This window comes from Candida dubliniensis, chromosome 1 (genome assembly GCF_000026945.1).
Source record: "Candida dubliniensis CD36 chromosome 1, complete sequence".
NCBI classification, from domain to species: Eukaryota; Fungi; Ascomycota; class Pichiomycetes; order Serinales; family Debaryomycetaceae; genus Candida; species Candida dubliniensis.
In genome coordinates, this window is record NC_012860.1 from 3,067,746 (window position 1) to 3,083,679 (window position 15,934).

General features: G+C 35.2%; 6 protein-coding genes across 6 annotated transcripts; 2 read left to right on the forward strand and 4 right to left on the reverse strand. All coding sequences in view use genetic code 12, as the record gives it.

Moving 5' to 3' along the window:
• Window positions 1–892: 892 nt before the first annotated feature.
• On the forward strand, window positions 893–3,013 carry CD36_12800 (conserved hypothetical protein; the record flags this gene model as incomplete). Its single annotated transcript, XM_002417874.1, has 1 exon — window positions 893–3,013. The coding sequence occupies one exon, from the start codon at window positions 893–895 to the stop codon at window positions 3,011–3,013; it is 2,121 nt and encodes a 706-aa protein (XP_002417919.1).
• Window positions 3,014–3,301: 288 nt separating this feature from the next.
• Window positions 3,302–4,315, reverse strand: CD36_12810 (conserved hypothetical protein; the record flags this gene model as incomplete). Its single annotated transcript, XM_002417875.1, has 1 exon — window positions 3,302–4,315. The coding sequence occupies one exon, from the start codon at window positions 4,313–4,315 to the stop codon at window positions 3,302–3,304; it is 1,014 nt and encodes a 337-aa protein (XP_002417920.1).
• Window positions 4,316–4,787: 472 nt separating this feature from the next.
• CD36_12820 (dihydrolipoamide dehydrogenase (E3)-binding protein (E3BP) of the mitochondrial pyruvate dehydrogenase (PDH) complex, putative) lies at window positions 4,788–6,041 on the reverse strand (the record flags this gene model as incomplete). The annotated part of the gene is made up of 1 exon (XM_002417876.1): window positions 4,788–6,041. The coding sequence occupies one exon, from the start codon at window positions 6,039–6,041 to the stop codon at window positions 4,788–4,790; it is 1,254 nt and encodes a 417-aa protein (XP_002417921.1).
• Window positions 6,042–7,250: 1,209 nt separating this feature from the next.
• On the forward strand, window positions 7,251–9,245 carry CD36_12830 (Nramp family member, divalent-metal ion transporter involved in manganese homeostasis, putative; the record flags this gene model as incomplete). Its single annotated transcript, XM_002417877.1, has 1 exon — window positions 7,251–9,245. One exon carries the CDS (start codon window positions 7,251–7,253, stop codon window positions 9,243–9,245), a length of 1,995 nt encoding a protein of 664 aa, XP_002417922.1.
• An 85-nt stretch (window positions 9,246–9,330) lies between these two features.
• Window positions 9,331–10,860, reverse strand: CD36_12840 (conserved hypthetical protein; the record flags this gene model as incomplete). The annotated part of the gene is made up of 1 exon (XM_002417878.1): window positions 9,331–10,860. The coding sequence occupies one exon, from the start codon at window positions 10,858–10,860 to the stop codon at window positions 9,331–9,333; it is 1,530 nt and encodes a 509-aa protein (XP_002417923.1).
• Window positions 10,861–11,694: 834 nt separating this feature from the next.
• On the reverse strand, window positions 11,695–13,248 carry CD36_12850 (6-phosphogluconate dehydrogenase, decarboxylating 1, putative; the record flags this gene model as incomplete). Its single annotated transcript, XM_002417879.1, has 1 exon — window positions 11,695–13,248. One exon carries the CDS (start codon window positions 13,246–13,248, stop codon window positions 11,695–11,697), a length of 1,554 nt encoding a protein of 517 aa, XP_002417924.1.
• Between the last annotated feature and the right edge of the window lie 2,686 nt (window positions 13,249–15,934).

The following is a 15,934-nucleotide window of genomic DNA, read 5'->3' on the forward strand; positions in this document are numbered from 1 at the left end:
CTTTTGATGATGAAGTTTTAATCAAAAATTCGAAATTGTTAAAAGTCTTGGCTAGAGTTTGTTTGTTTTACACTTGTGAATGTAAAATCAAACAAGTTGTAAAAGTAGTCCACCATTTAAAGTTTCAATATGGTAAAAGTCTCAATTCGAGAGTTTTTGGCCAGGCATTGTGGAACTTCATCTAGAAGCCCTTTGTCTTTTTTGCATCAAGTTTTCTCTACTAACAATAGATTGTCTAAGGACGTTAGAAACCACAAGGCGTACGAAAATTATAAAATAAAGTCATTACGCTGGTTCATAATATCGTCAAATGAAAAAAAAAAAAAATACTTGTGCCATTTTTGTTAGTTGTTCTTGCAGGATCCAGATATTTGGTATTCAGTAACTTTGTTTCCATTGGGAATCTCTCCAGTTAGAGTTATTCAACAGTAAGATAAACCAGAACCACGATCAAACGCCCGTAAAGATAATAAGAAAGGGATTATTTGATGCCTGTTTTGGTATACCATGAGGCTTTGTTTATTGTTGTCTAATCAAGAAGTCTTAGTGGGATATTTTAAACGAGGTACATACAGGAACGTGTTACTAAATCAAAAAAAAAAAAAAAAAAAAATATTTTACTTTAAACTGAAATTGCCAGCCATTTTTAATCACTCATTCACTCAATCATTATTATTTAGTATTGTTATTGAGATGTACATTATTCTATTGTGATTCATTATATAAGTAAGCAGACACACATAAGAAGATGATCTCTCCACTCTCTTATCACCACTTGTAATTACAAATATATTGACAACTGCTCTTTCCAAAGAAAAAAAAAATCTCTTCTTCGTTTTACTTTTACTTATCTATATAATTAAGAGTCCAATCAAGTAAGCTCACTACAACAATGAATGTCACCAGTAACGGATATTACTCTTCACAATATTTAAGTGAGCAACAAAGAAAACAACCTCGTTACCATTACAACTATGCCCTGAACCTACCACCATCCCCTAAAGAATTTATCGTTGAAGTGGATGAAGATGATCCTGCTCCATATATGCCTCCAATGGAATTTCTACCACTGCAAAGACAAGCATTCATGAATAATGTCAGACCCAAGACCCCTAAATCGCAATCAGAGTCTATGATCTCACCTCCGGGTAGTGCTCATCGTAGCACATCCTCGTTACCAATTGAGTACGATGATTTGGAACCGGACAACCAACTTGAAGAAACCATAACTCCAGCGCAATTGAATTATCTCCAAGAACAAAACCATTATGTGCCGTATCAGCCAGAGCCAAGACAACCTTATCAGCCGCAACAGTATTACCCTCCCAAACAAAAATACCCGAAAAATAAAAACAATGACTATTATATTCGTCAGAAAAAGAGATACGACAAAGCTCAGGTCGTCAAACCTAAATTGTACTCACATAAAACCTTCCACGATGTTTTTGAAGACAAAACAGAAAAATTGGATAGGTATAATCCTATGGATCTTGTTTTTGAAGGCAAAGACACCAAAGACAAACTGACTTTTTTAGAGAAGATGCAGACTAAATTAACTAAAGAAAAGTATGATGATTATAATTATTACGACCATAGACCGAAAAAGAGTCCAGTCAAAGAAGAAATTTTTGTTGATAACCAAAGCGATGACGACGAAGAGAACACTCCAGAGGAAGTCGAAGTAGAGGAAGTAGTCACTGTTGGAGAGGGCAAAGATAAAGAAACCAAAGTCATAAAGAAGAAAGTACCTTTGAAAAAACTAATGAAGAAAAAGTTCAATCAAGCAAAGAAGGAATTGGGAAGAGATTTTGTGGATTATTCCCGAAGACAAAAAGAGATCAATGAAAAAATCAAGGAGTCAAAACTTCAATTGAAGAAGAAAAGGGAATTGGAAAGAGCAGCAGAGAAAGAAAAGTTACGTAAGGAACAGAAGGAAAAGGCTTCTGGTGAAGCTAAGGCTGAGGAAAAGACATCTGATGATAAAAAGGACGACAAAAAGGAAGAAGAAGAAAAGAAACCAGATGGAGAAGGCGAAGAAAAGAAAGTTGAAAAGGCAACAGAAGAAACTAATGCTGGTTGGTGGCCATATCTTGCTTCATGGTTGTATTACCCGGAGGAGGAAGAAGAAAAGAAGGAAGACGAGAAGAAAGAGGAAGATAAGGATAAAGATGATTCCAAAAAGGAAGATGATGATAAGGATAAAGAGAAAGACAAAGAGAAGAAGGACGACACCAAATCTGTGAAGAAGGTAGTCTACCCGCCTACCCCATTTGAAAAAAACATGAAAAAATTAAAAGTGTTTTCAAAGAATTCCAAAGTGGTGTTTGACAATTGGAACCAACCAGCAACTAAAATGTTTTATCGTGAATTACTAAATGAGCCTAGGCTGCTGAATGCACTGGTAATATCAAAGAAGAAGTCAGAACAACCACTGAATGCACTGGTAATGTCAAAGAAAAATACAGAACCACTGAATGCACTGGTAGTGTCAAAGAAAAAGTCAGAAGCACTGATCCATCCTTCCAATAAATCGGTTATAAAAGTAGTAGAAGAGAATGGTAACCCCATGGAATTCATTATTGAATGCAGTGATAGTGAAGCTGAATCCCAATTAACCCAAGAAATGTATTACAACCCTGTGACGAAACAATTGGAAACAAGTCCTCCAACTTCATCATCATCAATGATATCTGGAGAAGAAGAGAAAGATGAAGTCGAACCTGAGGTCACCACTCATGGATTGCAGTTCGATCCAAATGCCCCTGTAGTAGTCATATCAACTTGGATGGATTTGATTAAACGAGTACAAATAATGAAAATGATTTTTGCTCCCATTGATATTATTGGAGAATTCATACCTGGTCTACAGGGTTTGGTCGTGGTTATTGAATTACTTTTGTTTATTTGGATATTATACGAGTTGAGTAGATTGGTGAACGCGATATGTATGATGATTACCGCTGTGTGTGCACCAATGATAGCGGTCGGGAAGTTTATGAATAGGATTGTTTGATTTCATTTAGATTAATAGTGTATAGTACAAAACGGAGTTTTTCTTTATATATATATATATTTATTTCTTTCTTGTTTTTTTATATTGATAGTGAACGAAGTAAATAAAAGTAATAGAATACAATGATAACAAATAATAATAATAAAAGTAATTAAAACAACCACAACTCAATATTGAGTAATGAATATTCCTAGCTAGTCTTTTGTTGAAGAATATAAGAATATGATAATAATGAAAAATAGTATAAAAAAAAAACATAATAATAAATCGATAAGAATATATTACAAACTAATTTTTGGTTTTAGAAATACTGCTTCCGTTGATTCTAACACCTTTAATAGTAACCCCAGTTTCTTCAACAGTAAATTTTCTTGGTCGGCCCCTTCTGTCCTTCTTTTTCAATAATTCTTTTAACTCCAAATCATTGAATCCATCAACTGTACCTGAAGAATTGAGCAATACGCTCATATCACTAATAGTAGTGCTGCTCCCATTGGACCTCACATCTTGGTCAATATTACCGTCTTTCAACGCCTTGTTTAATTGTTTAAAGTTGGGATGTGTTGAGTCAATCATGGTATTTGTCGAGGGATCAAGTATGAATTTTTTGGGACGACCTCTTTTTTTCTTTCCAGTGGAAGGATCTGTTTGATCAACAATTTTTGGAACTACTTGTGATTTATGTGTATTTTTGTGGTCGTTAGATTTACGCTGTTTATGGTTGTCTTCTTGAGTTGAGGAAGAGGAATGCACTTGATTATTGCTATTTCCCGGTGATGATAACTCACGCGTCTGCTGTCCCTGGGGATGTTGTGAGGAGTTCTGAGAATAATTCTGCAGTGACTGTTGGTAATAACTTTGCTGCTGTTGAGGAGGAGGAGGAGATGATGATGATTGTGGAGATTGCTGATATGGTGATGATATTTTTTGAAGTTGTTTTGGATCTAATTGTTGAGGTTGATCATTGCGGAAGCCAAGACGCTGGTTTGATGGCTGTGCCTGTTGATATTGTTTTGGTTGACTTCCATAGTTAGGTGGTGGTACCCCAGTTAAAGGTGATGTTCCAACAAATGTACGAGGGGGAAGTATACCACCATAGGATAAATGAGGAAGAAGGTTTGGAGCCACATTACTCGGTGTATTTCTTTGATAATAAGAATTGCTAGTGACGTTTTGTGATGGCACTTGTTGCAGGTACCCTTGTCTCAAATTGGATTGGGTTGGGGATGTGACTTGAGGTATGTTTGTGGATGCATTTCCACTTGAAAGATTATTGTTGCCGCCAGCCTGATACGGATGCATTCTGTTTCTGGTTATTTATTTCAACTGCCAATTATAAACTCTTATCTATCCCTAATATTTAATGTGTCCCAAAAAAATAAAGCAAGAAACTGTTTGAAAATACTTTTGGTTTATCAAGATGGGATGGTATAACGGAATTGTAAAAAAAAAAAAAAAAAAAAAAATTAAAAAAAAAAAATACAAAAAATTAAAAAAAAAAAAAAGAAAAAAAAAAAAAAAAAAAAAAAGATGAGTTAATCAATTCCTGTATATAAGCTGATGCGATGGTTCCAAATAATCATTGATAACTGGCCCTAGAAATTGATTATTGATTAAAGATTGTTACCATGTTATTGTTAACAAGTTTAGAGTAAAACGAGATCATTAAAGTGTCAACAGTTATTATCTACATGTATTCGAGTTTCTTATTCATTAAATGTACATTGAATTATGACACAGGGTGCTGTCTAGTTCTCGCTGTTGTCGTTTTACTTCAGTTTGTGATCTTTAACTTGTTGGCAGGGATTTGTGAAAGTAATGAGTTTTCAAAATTCTCAACAAAAGATTTGGAATCTTGCAATTTATCATCAAATTTGATTTTAAACAGAACATTGACATTGGAAGACCCAGTCTCCAAATATTGAACAGGAGTCAGCAAACCCAAGATTTCGTCAAAACTGTCTGCTGAAACCTTGTTTTTGGAAGATTGCTCACCGTAGAATTTATACTTGATATCAAAAACTTCAAATCTGTTTTTTGTTACCGGTGCAGAAAGTATTTCATCAAACACGTCATATTTGTCGTAAATTGAGGATGCTGTTGGAGACTGAGCAAATTGTGGGAATTTGGAGGCATATGTGTGTCTGATGGCTGCAGAAATGGATTTTTCAAAAGCAAACTTAAATTTGGATTGGGAAATGTCTTCCCCCAAGTTTGAGGTTAATTCAACTGTAAGAATATTTTTTGGTTTTGGTTTTTCGACTTTTGCCTTGTCTTCTTTTTGGGGCTTGGTTTCAGCTGATTCTTCTACCTTCGATGGCTCGGCAAGCACTATGTTGGATAAATCCAAATGTTCCCTTGATTTTAAAAACTCGGTTAATTCAACAACCACACCTGTATCAATCTTTCCAAGATATGCTAAAACGTCACCTTTCAATATTCTCCCATTTGGACCAGAAGCTTGAATTTTTATAAAAGCATCTTCGTTCGAAATATTATTTTCATGTAACAACAATTCGACGGCTGGAGACAACTTTTGAGTTGGATTGGCTTTTTGAAGTACACTTGAATCAGTAGAAAGATCACGAGGACCTGTTTGTTGAACTTCTTTCTTTGTAGTCTTTTCATCTGGCTTTTTCTCTTGTGAGGCAGGTGCTTGAGTTTCTTTTTTGACGTCTTCTATGCTTGGTTTCTCCAAAGTGCTTAAATCATCATCTTGTTCTGCTAAAAAGGCAATTGGTTTACCAACTGGTACTCCGGAGGTACCTTCATTCACTAAAATCTCCCATAACTTCCCATCATCGGCTGCTTCGACATCAATAGTGGCCTTATCTGTTTCCACTTCCAAAATAGGATCTCCAGCACTGAAAGTGTCTCCTGGTTTTACTTTCCAAGAAACAATACCACCTTCACTCATGGTTGGAGACATTGCTGGCATTTTAAACACCGATGCTGCATAATAAATCGATGAATTATGAATTGCACGTATCTGGCCTGCTGTTCTTCTGGTGAGGACTGCCCTGAGCATGTTAATAACAATGAATAGATAAATACGATTCCAAAAAGAATTGGGGAATAACTAAAATTCGAATGAATAAAGATGAGTGTTTCTCCTGTTAAAGAACGAAGGTCTTCTTTGATTTTTTTTTTTTTTCCTTTGTTGTCATCATCTACTAGGAAATACATGTCCGATGGTAGAGACATTTCCGTAGCCTGATAAAAAAATAAATGTCTATGAGCCAAAATGTCGCATGTATTTGTCACGTGACAATTAAACGCGACTCTGGAGTTCAGTGAGTTATTTCAATTCATTACTCGGGAAATTTAGGAACCAATTCTAAAGGAGGCTGGAAAAAACCGTGCAAGGAAAAATTCAACATTTGCCAAAAGGCAATACAGCCAATGCTAGTGTTTCTTTTTTTTCTCTCTCCTCCCCTATACAGCACAAATGGGGCTTAATACAGTACAGCTCATGGTGGTTAAATATTTTCAAGTGTAAGCTTAACTTTGAATAGGTATAGAAAGTTGAATAAAGAAATAAGATTAAGAAAGACGGAATGGAGTGGAAAGGAGCTGTTGTTCTACAGTATTAAAAATAGCACAAAAAAAAAGGAATTGGTAAAATAGCGCAGCACAAGAAATTAGAAAAACAACAACAAAAGCCCACACACACTTAGAAAAAAAAAAACACAACTTAATGCACAGAAAAGCAAACTCTCTTATGACCACTATAATTATTTTTTTTTTTTCTTCTTCCTTTTTTTTTTTATGTCTTTTCAACATTTCCAAGAGATCTATTCAGTTAAATATTAATCAAATCTATATTTCAAAGGGTGATTGTCATCTAGCATTTTACTTCTTCTTGATTCAAACTTAACTATCGTTTATAATAACTTGTTTTTTTTAAATTCATTCTCAGAAAAAAACTAAATACACAAAGTAATAAGGATAAAAGGAACTAAAATACAAACCAACTCTGGAGAAAGAAAAAAGAGGAATTCTGAAAAAAAAAAAAGGATTAAAGGAAAGCAAAATCCACAACAGCGGTATCTTTGAAATTTTGAAACTAGAAACCATATCAATCTTCCATTCTATTTCAAATATTGAGGAAATCAGCATTATATTTTAGAGAATAACAGAGCAATCATCAAAACTGATAGATCACATTAGCGGATACTTGTTTATTTTCTTTTTCTTTTTTTTATTACCATTTTCTGAAACCAAATACATAGCAAATATGGGCGTACTAACGAATTTCACAAACTTCAAGACTATCGCGGCAAGCATAAAAAAGTACATACGATTTATTGGGCCGGGGCTAATGGTGAGTGTGGCATATATGGATCCCGGGAATTACTCAACTGCAGTAGCAGCTGGTTCTGCTTATAAGTACAATTTATTATTTCTGATTCTATTGTCCAACTGTTTAGCCATTTTCCTACAAATACTAGCTGCCAAATTAGGTGCTGTAACGGGGTTGGATCTAGCAGCAAATTGCAAGGCTCATTTTGGCTATAGGACGAATTTGATACTTTATGCCCTCACTGAAATAGCCATCATAGCAACAGACTTGGCCGAAGTGGTGGGGACGGCTATTGCACTAAACATTTTATTTCATATACCCTTATTTGCCGGTGTGGTAGTCACAGTTATTGATGTGCTAATTGTGCTAATGGCATACCGTCCAAAAGGTCCACTTTTGTTTATACGGATATTTGAGTCATTTGTGTCAGTATTGGTAGCAGCCACCGTTGTATGCTTTGGGATTGAATTGTACCAAGTGAGTCACGATGCATCAATTCATTTCTCGGTGGCCGAGGTGATGAAAGGTTTCCTCCCAAATGAGGATGTTGTTGATATGTCTGACAGAGAAGGAGGCAATGGTTTGTTTTTAAGTTTAGCTATTTTAGGTGCAACTGTGATGCCACATTCTTTGTATCTTGGTTCTGGGTTAGTTCAAGCAAGATTGAAAGATTACGATATCAAAAACGGATTTCACAAGCCATGGGGTAAGCATTCTCTAGAAGAACCTATACAAGAGGACATCACAGTTCACGATGATAACGACAACTTAACTCCAATAGCGACACCACTAATCCAGCATCAGGAACAACCAGGTTTTGAAAAAGATGATGATAGCACTTTTGATGGCGATGAAGAAGACGATGATCATTACCGACCTTCGATACATGCGATCAAGGATACCATGAGTTACACTATTGTTGAGTTGGTGATATCCTTATTCACGGTAGCCCTTTTTGTCAATGCTGCTATTTTGATTGTTGCCGGTGCTACATTAAGAAGTGGTGATTCAAAGTTTGTTCGAGATGATGACGGACACGAATCAGACTCTGATTCTGATGACGATTATCAAAATGCCGATTTATTCACTATATATCATTTATTGTCCAAGCATTTGTCGCCAACTGCTGGATTTGTATTTGCATTAGCATTATTGTGTTCTGGTCAAAGTGCAGGAGTGGTTTGTACTTTGGCTGGTCAAATGGTGTCGGAAGGGTTTTTATCATGGAGTTTACCGCCTGTTACTAGAAGATTGATCACAAGGGCATTGGCTATTGCTCCCTGTCTTTTTGTTGTGAGTTTTTCAGGGAGAGAAGGATTAGCTAAAATTTTGAATGCTAGTCAGGTGGTGTTGTCAGTTTTGTTACCAGTTGTTAGTGCTCCTCTTATTTGGTTCACATGCAACAAACATACCATGAGGGTCCCCATTTTTGTAAGGGATGGTGACGAAGAGATTGATATGGAGTATGATGGAGAACAGACCACCCTGGTAGTTACATCGAGATTTAAAAGTTCTGAACCAGCAATCAGATTACAAAATTTACGTAATTCTCACCCTTGTGCTAGTTGGGAAGATGACGACGATGAACAACAGCATTTACAAAATGAAGAGAACAGATTGTTGGTTGGTGAAAATACCACTAATTTGGTTTATTCACTGCCACCAACATCGAACTTAATGTCTCGATCAAACTCCGTGTCTGCAACAAATGCCGCAACAGATAGTCTGTCGTCTTCCAGCACCGCTACACAACTTCCGATAGAAGTCTATGAGGATCTCAATCAAGATATTTTCCGAATCAAAGGATATAAAGATTTTAGCAATAGTTTGGCTACATCTTTTGTGGCGGTGTTGGTTTGGGTATTTGTTGCCTTTTTGAATTTATACTTGATTGGAAGTATGCTCCTTGGTTATGACGTACCATTGTAAAATGAGAAGACACCGTGTTTATATTCTATAGCATTTGGAATATATATATATATATATACATCGATAGAAAAACTGCTGTGTAAAACTACAAAGAGTATCGGAATCCTGTATTTTCAAAATCAGTCAAGCCTTTGAATCCATCTAATAATGCTTGTTCTGCAATTTGTTCATTGTAACCACCTTGTTCCAAGTTTCTCTTTCTGTTACGATGCATAAAAACTAATCTTATTGCTATTGCCAAAACCATTATTCCACAATAGCTAGAAATTAGGCCAATTATACCACTACGGTATTTGGGTGCCTCTTTCGCATAAAAGATATTTGGTGATATTATGTTGCCAGCGGCATACATAACAAACCAAACTCCATTAGCTATGGTTTTCTTTGAAGACCCTGACACATTGGCATTCAATAAAATCCAACACAAGATAACTGGTCCCCCAATGATAAACTGCAAGAAAGAACAACCAACTAGAGCCCATCTGTGTGTTAATGGAATAACATGGAGACCAATGAGACCAGCCAAAGGTGGAATACAAATGACAAATAAAACTATGCAACGCATGTTCTTGACTGTAAAGACAACAATACCAGCAGCTACCACGACCACTAATTCTACTGCACCAAGAGGCATTTGTAATGCTGTTGCTTGAATTCCTGTGAATCCGAATCCTTTGATTAATGAAGATGCAAAATTTGACGTCCCACCATTGATTACTCCGCATGCAAGACCAATCAATGCAACAAAATATACAAACAAATCTTGTAATGCTTCAATTGCTTGATTCTTTTTAAATTTGGAATCTCCTAAACCTTGATTATTAGTGGCTACCTCTTTGATTAAAACAGCTTTTTCATCCTCAGTTAAGAATTTAACCAGTTTAGGTGAATCAGGACATAACCAAAGAAAAATTCCTGACCAAACAAAGTTCATAAGACCAATAACCAAGAAAATCAATTTCCATATTTTCAATTTTGATTCATCGGCATGTCCAAGCCCCCAACTAAGAAGTGACCCCACGATAGTAGCTACCCCATTGAAAGATAAGAAAATACACATTCTTAAAGGTTGGTTTTTCACAGTATAGAAATTGTTACAAATTGCCATACACGAAGGACTAATCATTGATTCAAACAATCCCAAAAGAAATCGAATCACCAAAATGCCACCATAATTTTGCAAACCAATATGACCAATCAAGATAATAGACCACAAGAACAACATACATCCAGTGAATTTAGCAACGGGTAATTTTTGAATAACATAGTTTGCTGGTAATGCTCCAGCAAGATAACCAAAATTGAAAATGGCAGCACACCATGAATATCTTTGACCATACAAGTTCAAATCTTCTTTTAAAGTATAAGCAGCGGCATAATTTAATGATAATTTGTCTAAGAATTGTAATGTATATGTTATACACAATAATGGAACAATTCTCATATCCACTTTCCAAACCACTTTTTTCCTGATTGCTTCTTCCTCTTCTAGAGAGAGTTCTTGAGCTTTTTCATAAAATTCAAATCCTGTTGTTTTGTTTTCGGAAATAGTGGAAGCTGATACGTTAATTGCTGTGCCAGATTTTTCCAAATCGGTTTTTCCATTTAATGACATCTTTGATTAGTTTAAGTTTTAATAATCGGAAAAGAGTGATAGTGTACATGTCTTGAAGGTTAATGGGGATATGAGCTATATATATAGTAGTGCTTTGGGAAGTGTAAGAGTTGATAAGATGATGGTACAAAAAGTACTATCTCTCTCCACTTTATTACATTATTAGATAAGATTAGAAATAAAAGCAACCCCCCCCCCCCCCACCAAAAGCAGATAAACTGATCATTATTTACATATAATGTCTATCGAACTCCACGTTTGAGAATGATCTTCGGTTTGTGTTCAATATTGCCTATTGGTAAGATCTAAATTGGTCGCTAACTACTTAAAATGGAATAATCTCTTCCAGTACTCATTTTTTGTTGCTTAAATTGCAAATGTGATGTTCATGAGCGCAAATACCTTCCCAATCGAGAAATTAGTAGAACAGTTAAAGCTTTTAATCTTGGCTTTATTAAAAAGAACTGTTCTTTACGGCTGAACGTTTACCAGTTTATCATAAATAGCTGCTTGATCATTGTTATGAGATATATATATCTCTTCTACATGTTAGAATGTATCGATAGTGCTTATCAGTTGATGTTTAAGCAACTATTTTTTTTTTTCTTAACGGAGATTTTAAGGACAAAAGCAGAGATAATTCACAGATGGTTAATCATTTATATCAACGAACACAGAAAAGTGATAATGATCAGTAAACTGATCAGTTAGTCTTTACATTTGTTAACACTTTCTCATGTTTCTTATTACACAAAATTTAATATTAATATTAACGTTCATTGAATGATAAAAAAAAACGATATAAATCAAAAACTCATGTTAACACCATTTTCTCTAAGCATCATAAGTAGTTGAAGAAACATCACCACCTCTACCGGTCCAGTTGATGTGAATCCATTCATCTTTCTTCAACAAGTCGTTTTCTTGACCTGGCAAGACTTTGAAAGTATGAGCACCAAAGTAATCTCTTTGAGCTTGCAACAAGTTAGCTGGTAATCTTTCAGATCTTAAACCATCGTAGAAGGCCAAAGCGGTGGAGAAGGCTGGAGTTGGAACACCATATTGAATAGCTTTAGCAACAGAAGCTCTCCATCCAGATTGAGCTTTGGTAATAGCTTCGTTGAAGAATGGGTAGAGCAACAAGTTTTCCAAGTCTGGTTTCTTTCTGTAGGCAGCAGTGATTTCAGCCAAGAAAACAGATCTGATAATACAACCACCTCTCCACATCAAGGCAATACCAGCATTGTTCAATTTCCAGCCGTAATCTTTAGCAGCTTGGTTCATCAACATGAAACCTTGGGTGTATGAGATAATCTTAGAAGCATACAAAGCTTGTTCCAAATCGTCAATGAATTGTTGTTTGTCAGTGATTGGTGATTCACCAGAAACTTCTGGACCTTTCAAGACTTTAGAGGCTTCAACTCTTTCTGGTTTCATGGCAGAAAGACATCTAGCAAACACAGCTTCACCAATCAAAGTAACTGGAATACCCAAATCAAGAGCATTGACAGCAGTCCATTTACCAGTACCTTTTTGACCAGCAGTGTCCAAGATTTTTTCAACCAAAGGTTTACCGTCAGTTGGGTCGTTGTAGTATAAAATGTCTCTGGTGATTTCAATCAAGAAAGAATCCAAAACACCCTTGTTCCATTTGGCAAACACGTCACCAATTTCTTTGTCGTCAAATTTACCGACTCTCTTCATAAGATCGTAAGCTTCACAAATCAATTGCATATCACCATATTCAATACCATTGTGGACCATCTTGACGTAATGACCAGCACCGGCATCACCAACCCAATCACAACATGGTTCGCCATCACTCTTGGCAGCAACATCTTGGAAGATATCCTTAATGTGTGGCCAAGCTTTTTCGTTACCACCTGGCATCAAAGATGGACCAGTTCTAGCACCTTCTTCACCACCAGAAACACCAGAACCGACAAACAAAATACCTTTCTTGGCCAATTCTTCGTATCTTCTATTGGAATCTGGGAAATGGGAGTTACCACCATCAATGATGATGTCACCTTCTTCCAAGTATGGCAATAATTGGTTAATGAATTCGTCGACTGGGGCACCAGCTTTGACCAAAAGCATAATTCTTCTTGGTCTCTTTAATTGGTCAACCAATTCTTTGATGGAGTGAGCACCGAGGATGGATTTACCTTTAGCTTCGTTAGCTAAGAAACGATCAACCTTAGCGGTGGTTCTGTTGTAAGCAACAACAGTGTAACCGTGGTCAGCCATGTTAAGAATCAAGTTTTGACCCATAACGGCTAAACCAATTAAACCGATATCACCTCTAGCAATGGAACTGTTAGTATTGTTGAACGATATTTGTTTCGACAAGATTGATAATCTTGACAAGGCATTCAAGTTTTTCATTTTCCTGATCGTTTTTTTTTTATCTCGTTAATATTTGATAGATATGTAGACCCCTCCAATTACATGAAAAAAAAAAAAAAAGAAAATACTTGGGAATCATGATCAAAGGGAAATTTAGATGAATATTTAAATAAATCCTTCCTCCCTCCTCCCTCTCCACCGTTAGTCCCATTTTAATTAGTCTTGTTGCATTTTTTTTTCTCTTGCTTGTGCGCTAGTTCGGAAATCGGCCTGAAAGGAAAAAAAAATATATATATTTTCGGCGTGAGGGAGAATTTTCCAGCAATGATTAAATGTTGAAAAAAAAAAAAGCAAGCAAGGGGAGAATGAGTGTGAAATTTCTCCAATTCCCCTGTAAATGATAAACGGATCACATCTTTCCCCATTTAGAATTGGATTAATCAGATTATTGGTTTGAAACCAATTGTAATAATAAACATATATCGTAATTAGATTTCATTTCTTTCAATTGTCCAATTAATTGTAACTTATCAAGATCACATTCAATTTTCTCTTCATAGGAAAGATGTCAAACTATCGGATAAAAAAAAACGAAAAGTAAAAAAGAAAAAAAAAAAAACAGAAACTAAATGGAATAGCTAACATACTTTGGAGCTGAAGACATTGTTGTTGTAGTAAGTTGTTGTTTTTCTTAAATCAATTGAGTTGAATGAATAAAGACAAACTTCAATGGAGAAGAAAGAGTAAATGAGAAAGAAAGTACGAAATTCTCAATTGACATTGATGGCAAGAGAATTTGTTGAATATTTATATAATGCAGTTCAAACACACGCACACACGTACATACACGCTAATTATTACTAAACAGTGAATCAATCATTTCCGTGCAGGAGAAAGAGAACAAAAAAAAAAAACAGCAAAAATTTGCTGGTGACAATAATATATGGCAAACTTTCGGACTATATACAATTGTAGAGTGTTCCTATGATTTTCTTTTTTTTCAACTTCTGTAATTATTGTTTTTCGTATTGACAGCTATATATTTGTCAATTGATTAATTGTTGACTTACATAATTGTATATGTATGTTCATTTGCATCTACTGATGGATTCTCCTTCAGCGGTGTTCAACAAAAAATATGAAAAAAAAATAAAGATAAAAATAGCCGCTGTATTGTGCAGGAAATGCTAGTTTAGTAATCAATTATACAACCTAGATCTCCTCTTACTCTTGATTTTCTGATTTTACTAATTAGTTGGTAAAACTTTCTTTGTTGCTACTTTTATTTTATCTTTATTAAACGGGGCCTAATAAATAAACATATGTATAACAAACCTAATCGGCCCATATAGATATGTATACATCTTATTGGAAAGTTATTTCAAATCAAGATTTCCAAAATTGAAGGAGTTCTATTTTTTTTTTTTTTGTTCTCTCAATTTGTTTGCGATTTCGGTCAACTATTATCCATATCGATTTTATGTGATTTATTAATTGTTGTGAGTGGAAGAAGAAAAAAAAACCCTGTTTTACGTGAGATCCCCAATGTTGCATTCAATAAATATTGGGGGACATTGGAGCAAATTTTCAATTCTTTTTCTTTTATTGAGATATAGTTTGGGGTAACTCCAAACTTGTAGTGTATCTCCCCCAATTTTCTGGATTAATGATGTGTTTAATTGTTGTTGTTGAAAAATGGCAAGGCTAGCTTGGTGGAGTAAAGTTTTTCCGTCCCTCCAGTTGCATCTTTTAATCCGTTGGCAACTTCTTCAGGCACCTCATTCATCAAATTACTCAACTATATCTAACAGCACATTGATGTTGCTAGTTGCCGGTGGAGGAAAAGGAAAAAATACTCTTTGACTACAAGTGCTTGTTTGTTGCCAGTATTTTCGGAGTATCCCCCACGATCCCCCAAATCACTTGACAGTTGAAAGATATTTACACAACGTATGAGTATTGTCTCCCCTCATTACAATCCCCCACTTCTTTTGTTCTTCCTTTTTTATTTTATTGACCGAACCATGAAGGCTGAATAGATCTGGAATTTGAGAACGAAAACATAAATTACTTAGAACTAAATGTAAAAATTATGGGGTCTATGGATTAGCAAAATAAAAACCGTTCTGTATCTCTTCTTTTGGATTTGTTTTTGAGCTTTTCTACAAATAAACTATAATCAAGGGCTTTACTTTCATTATTGTTACTTGCAATTTTTTCATCAGCCGAAGGCAAAGGTTCAATCGGCATTCTCAAAAGAAGTTGTTATGATAGGAAGAATAATATGCCTCTACTACTTAAAACTAAAGTCTATACTCTCCAACAATACTGATCCATTCATACCTGTTTCTTTGATTAAGGGCTACTGTTCTGATATTGAAGTTGGGTAGCATCAATTTGTGTTAGTGGTATTAAAAACAATAACAGTTTGGCCAATTGTTTTTTTTTTTTTGAAAATAACATTGAAGCATGTTTTTCTTGGACTTTGAATAAATATTGATTTATATTATTACAGGAATTCGTTTCATTCTAATCCAATTAAAGACTGTGGATGCAAATTTGGCAAAAAAATACGATGCTATTGGTAGCGTGCACTATTTTTCTTATAAACTAAAAAGAACAATTGTTTACTTGAAGTTCGTGGCTTTTCTGACCATATATGGTATATTAATTGGCAAACGTCTTTCAATAAACTCGAACTTTTAGTGAAATGTTACGAATAGTC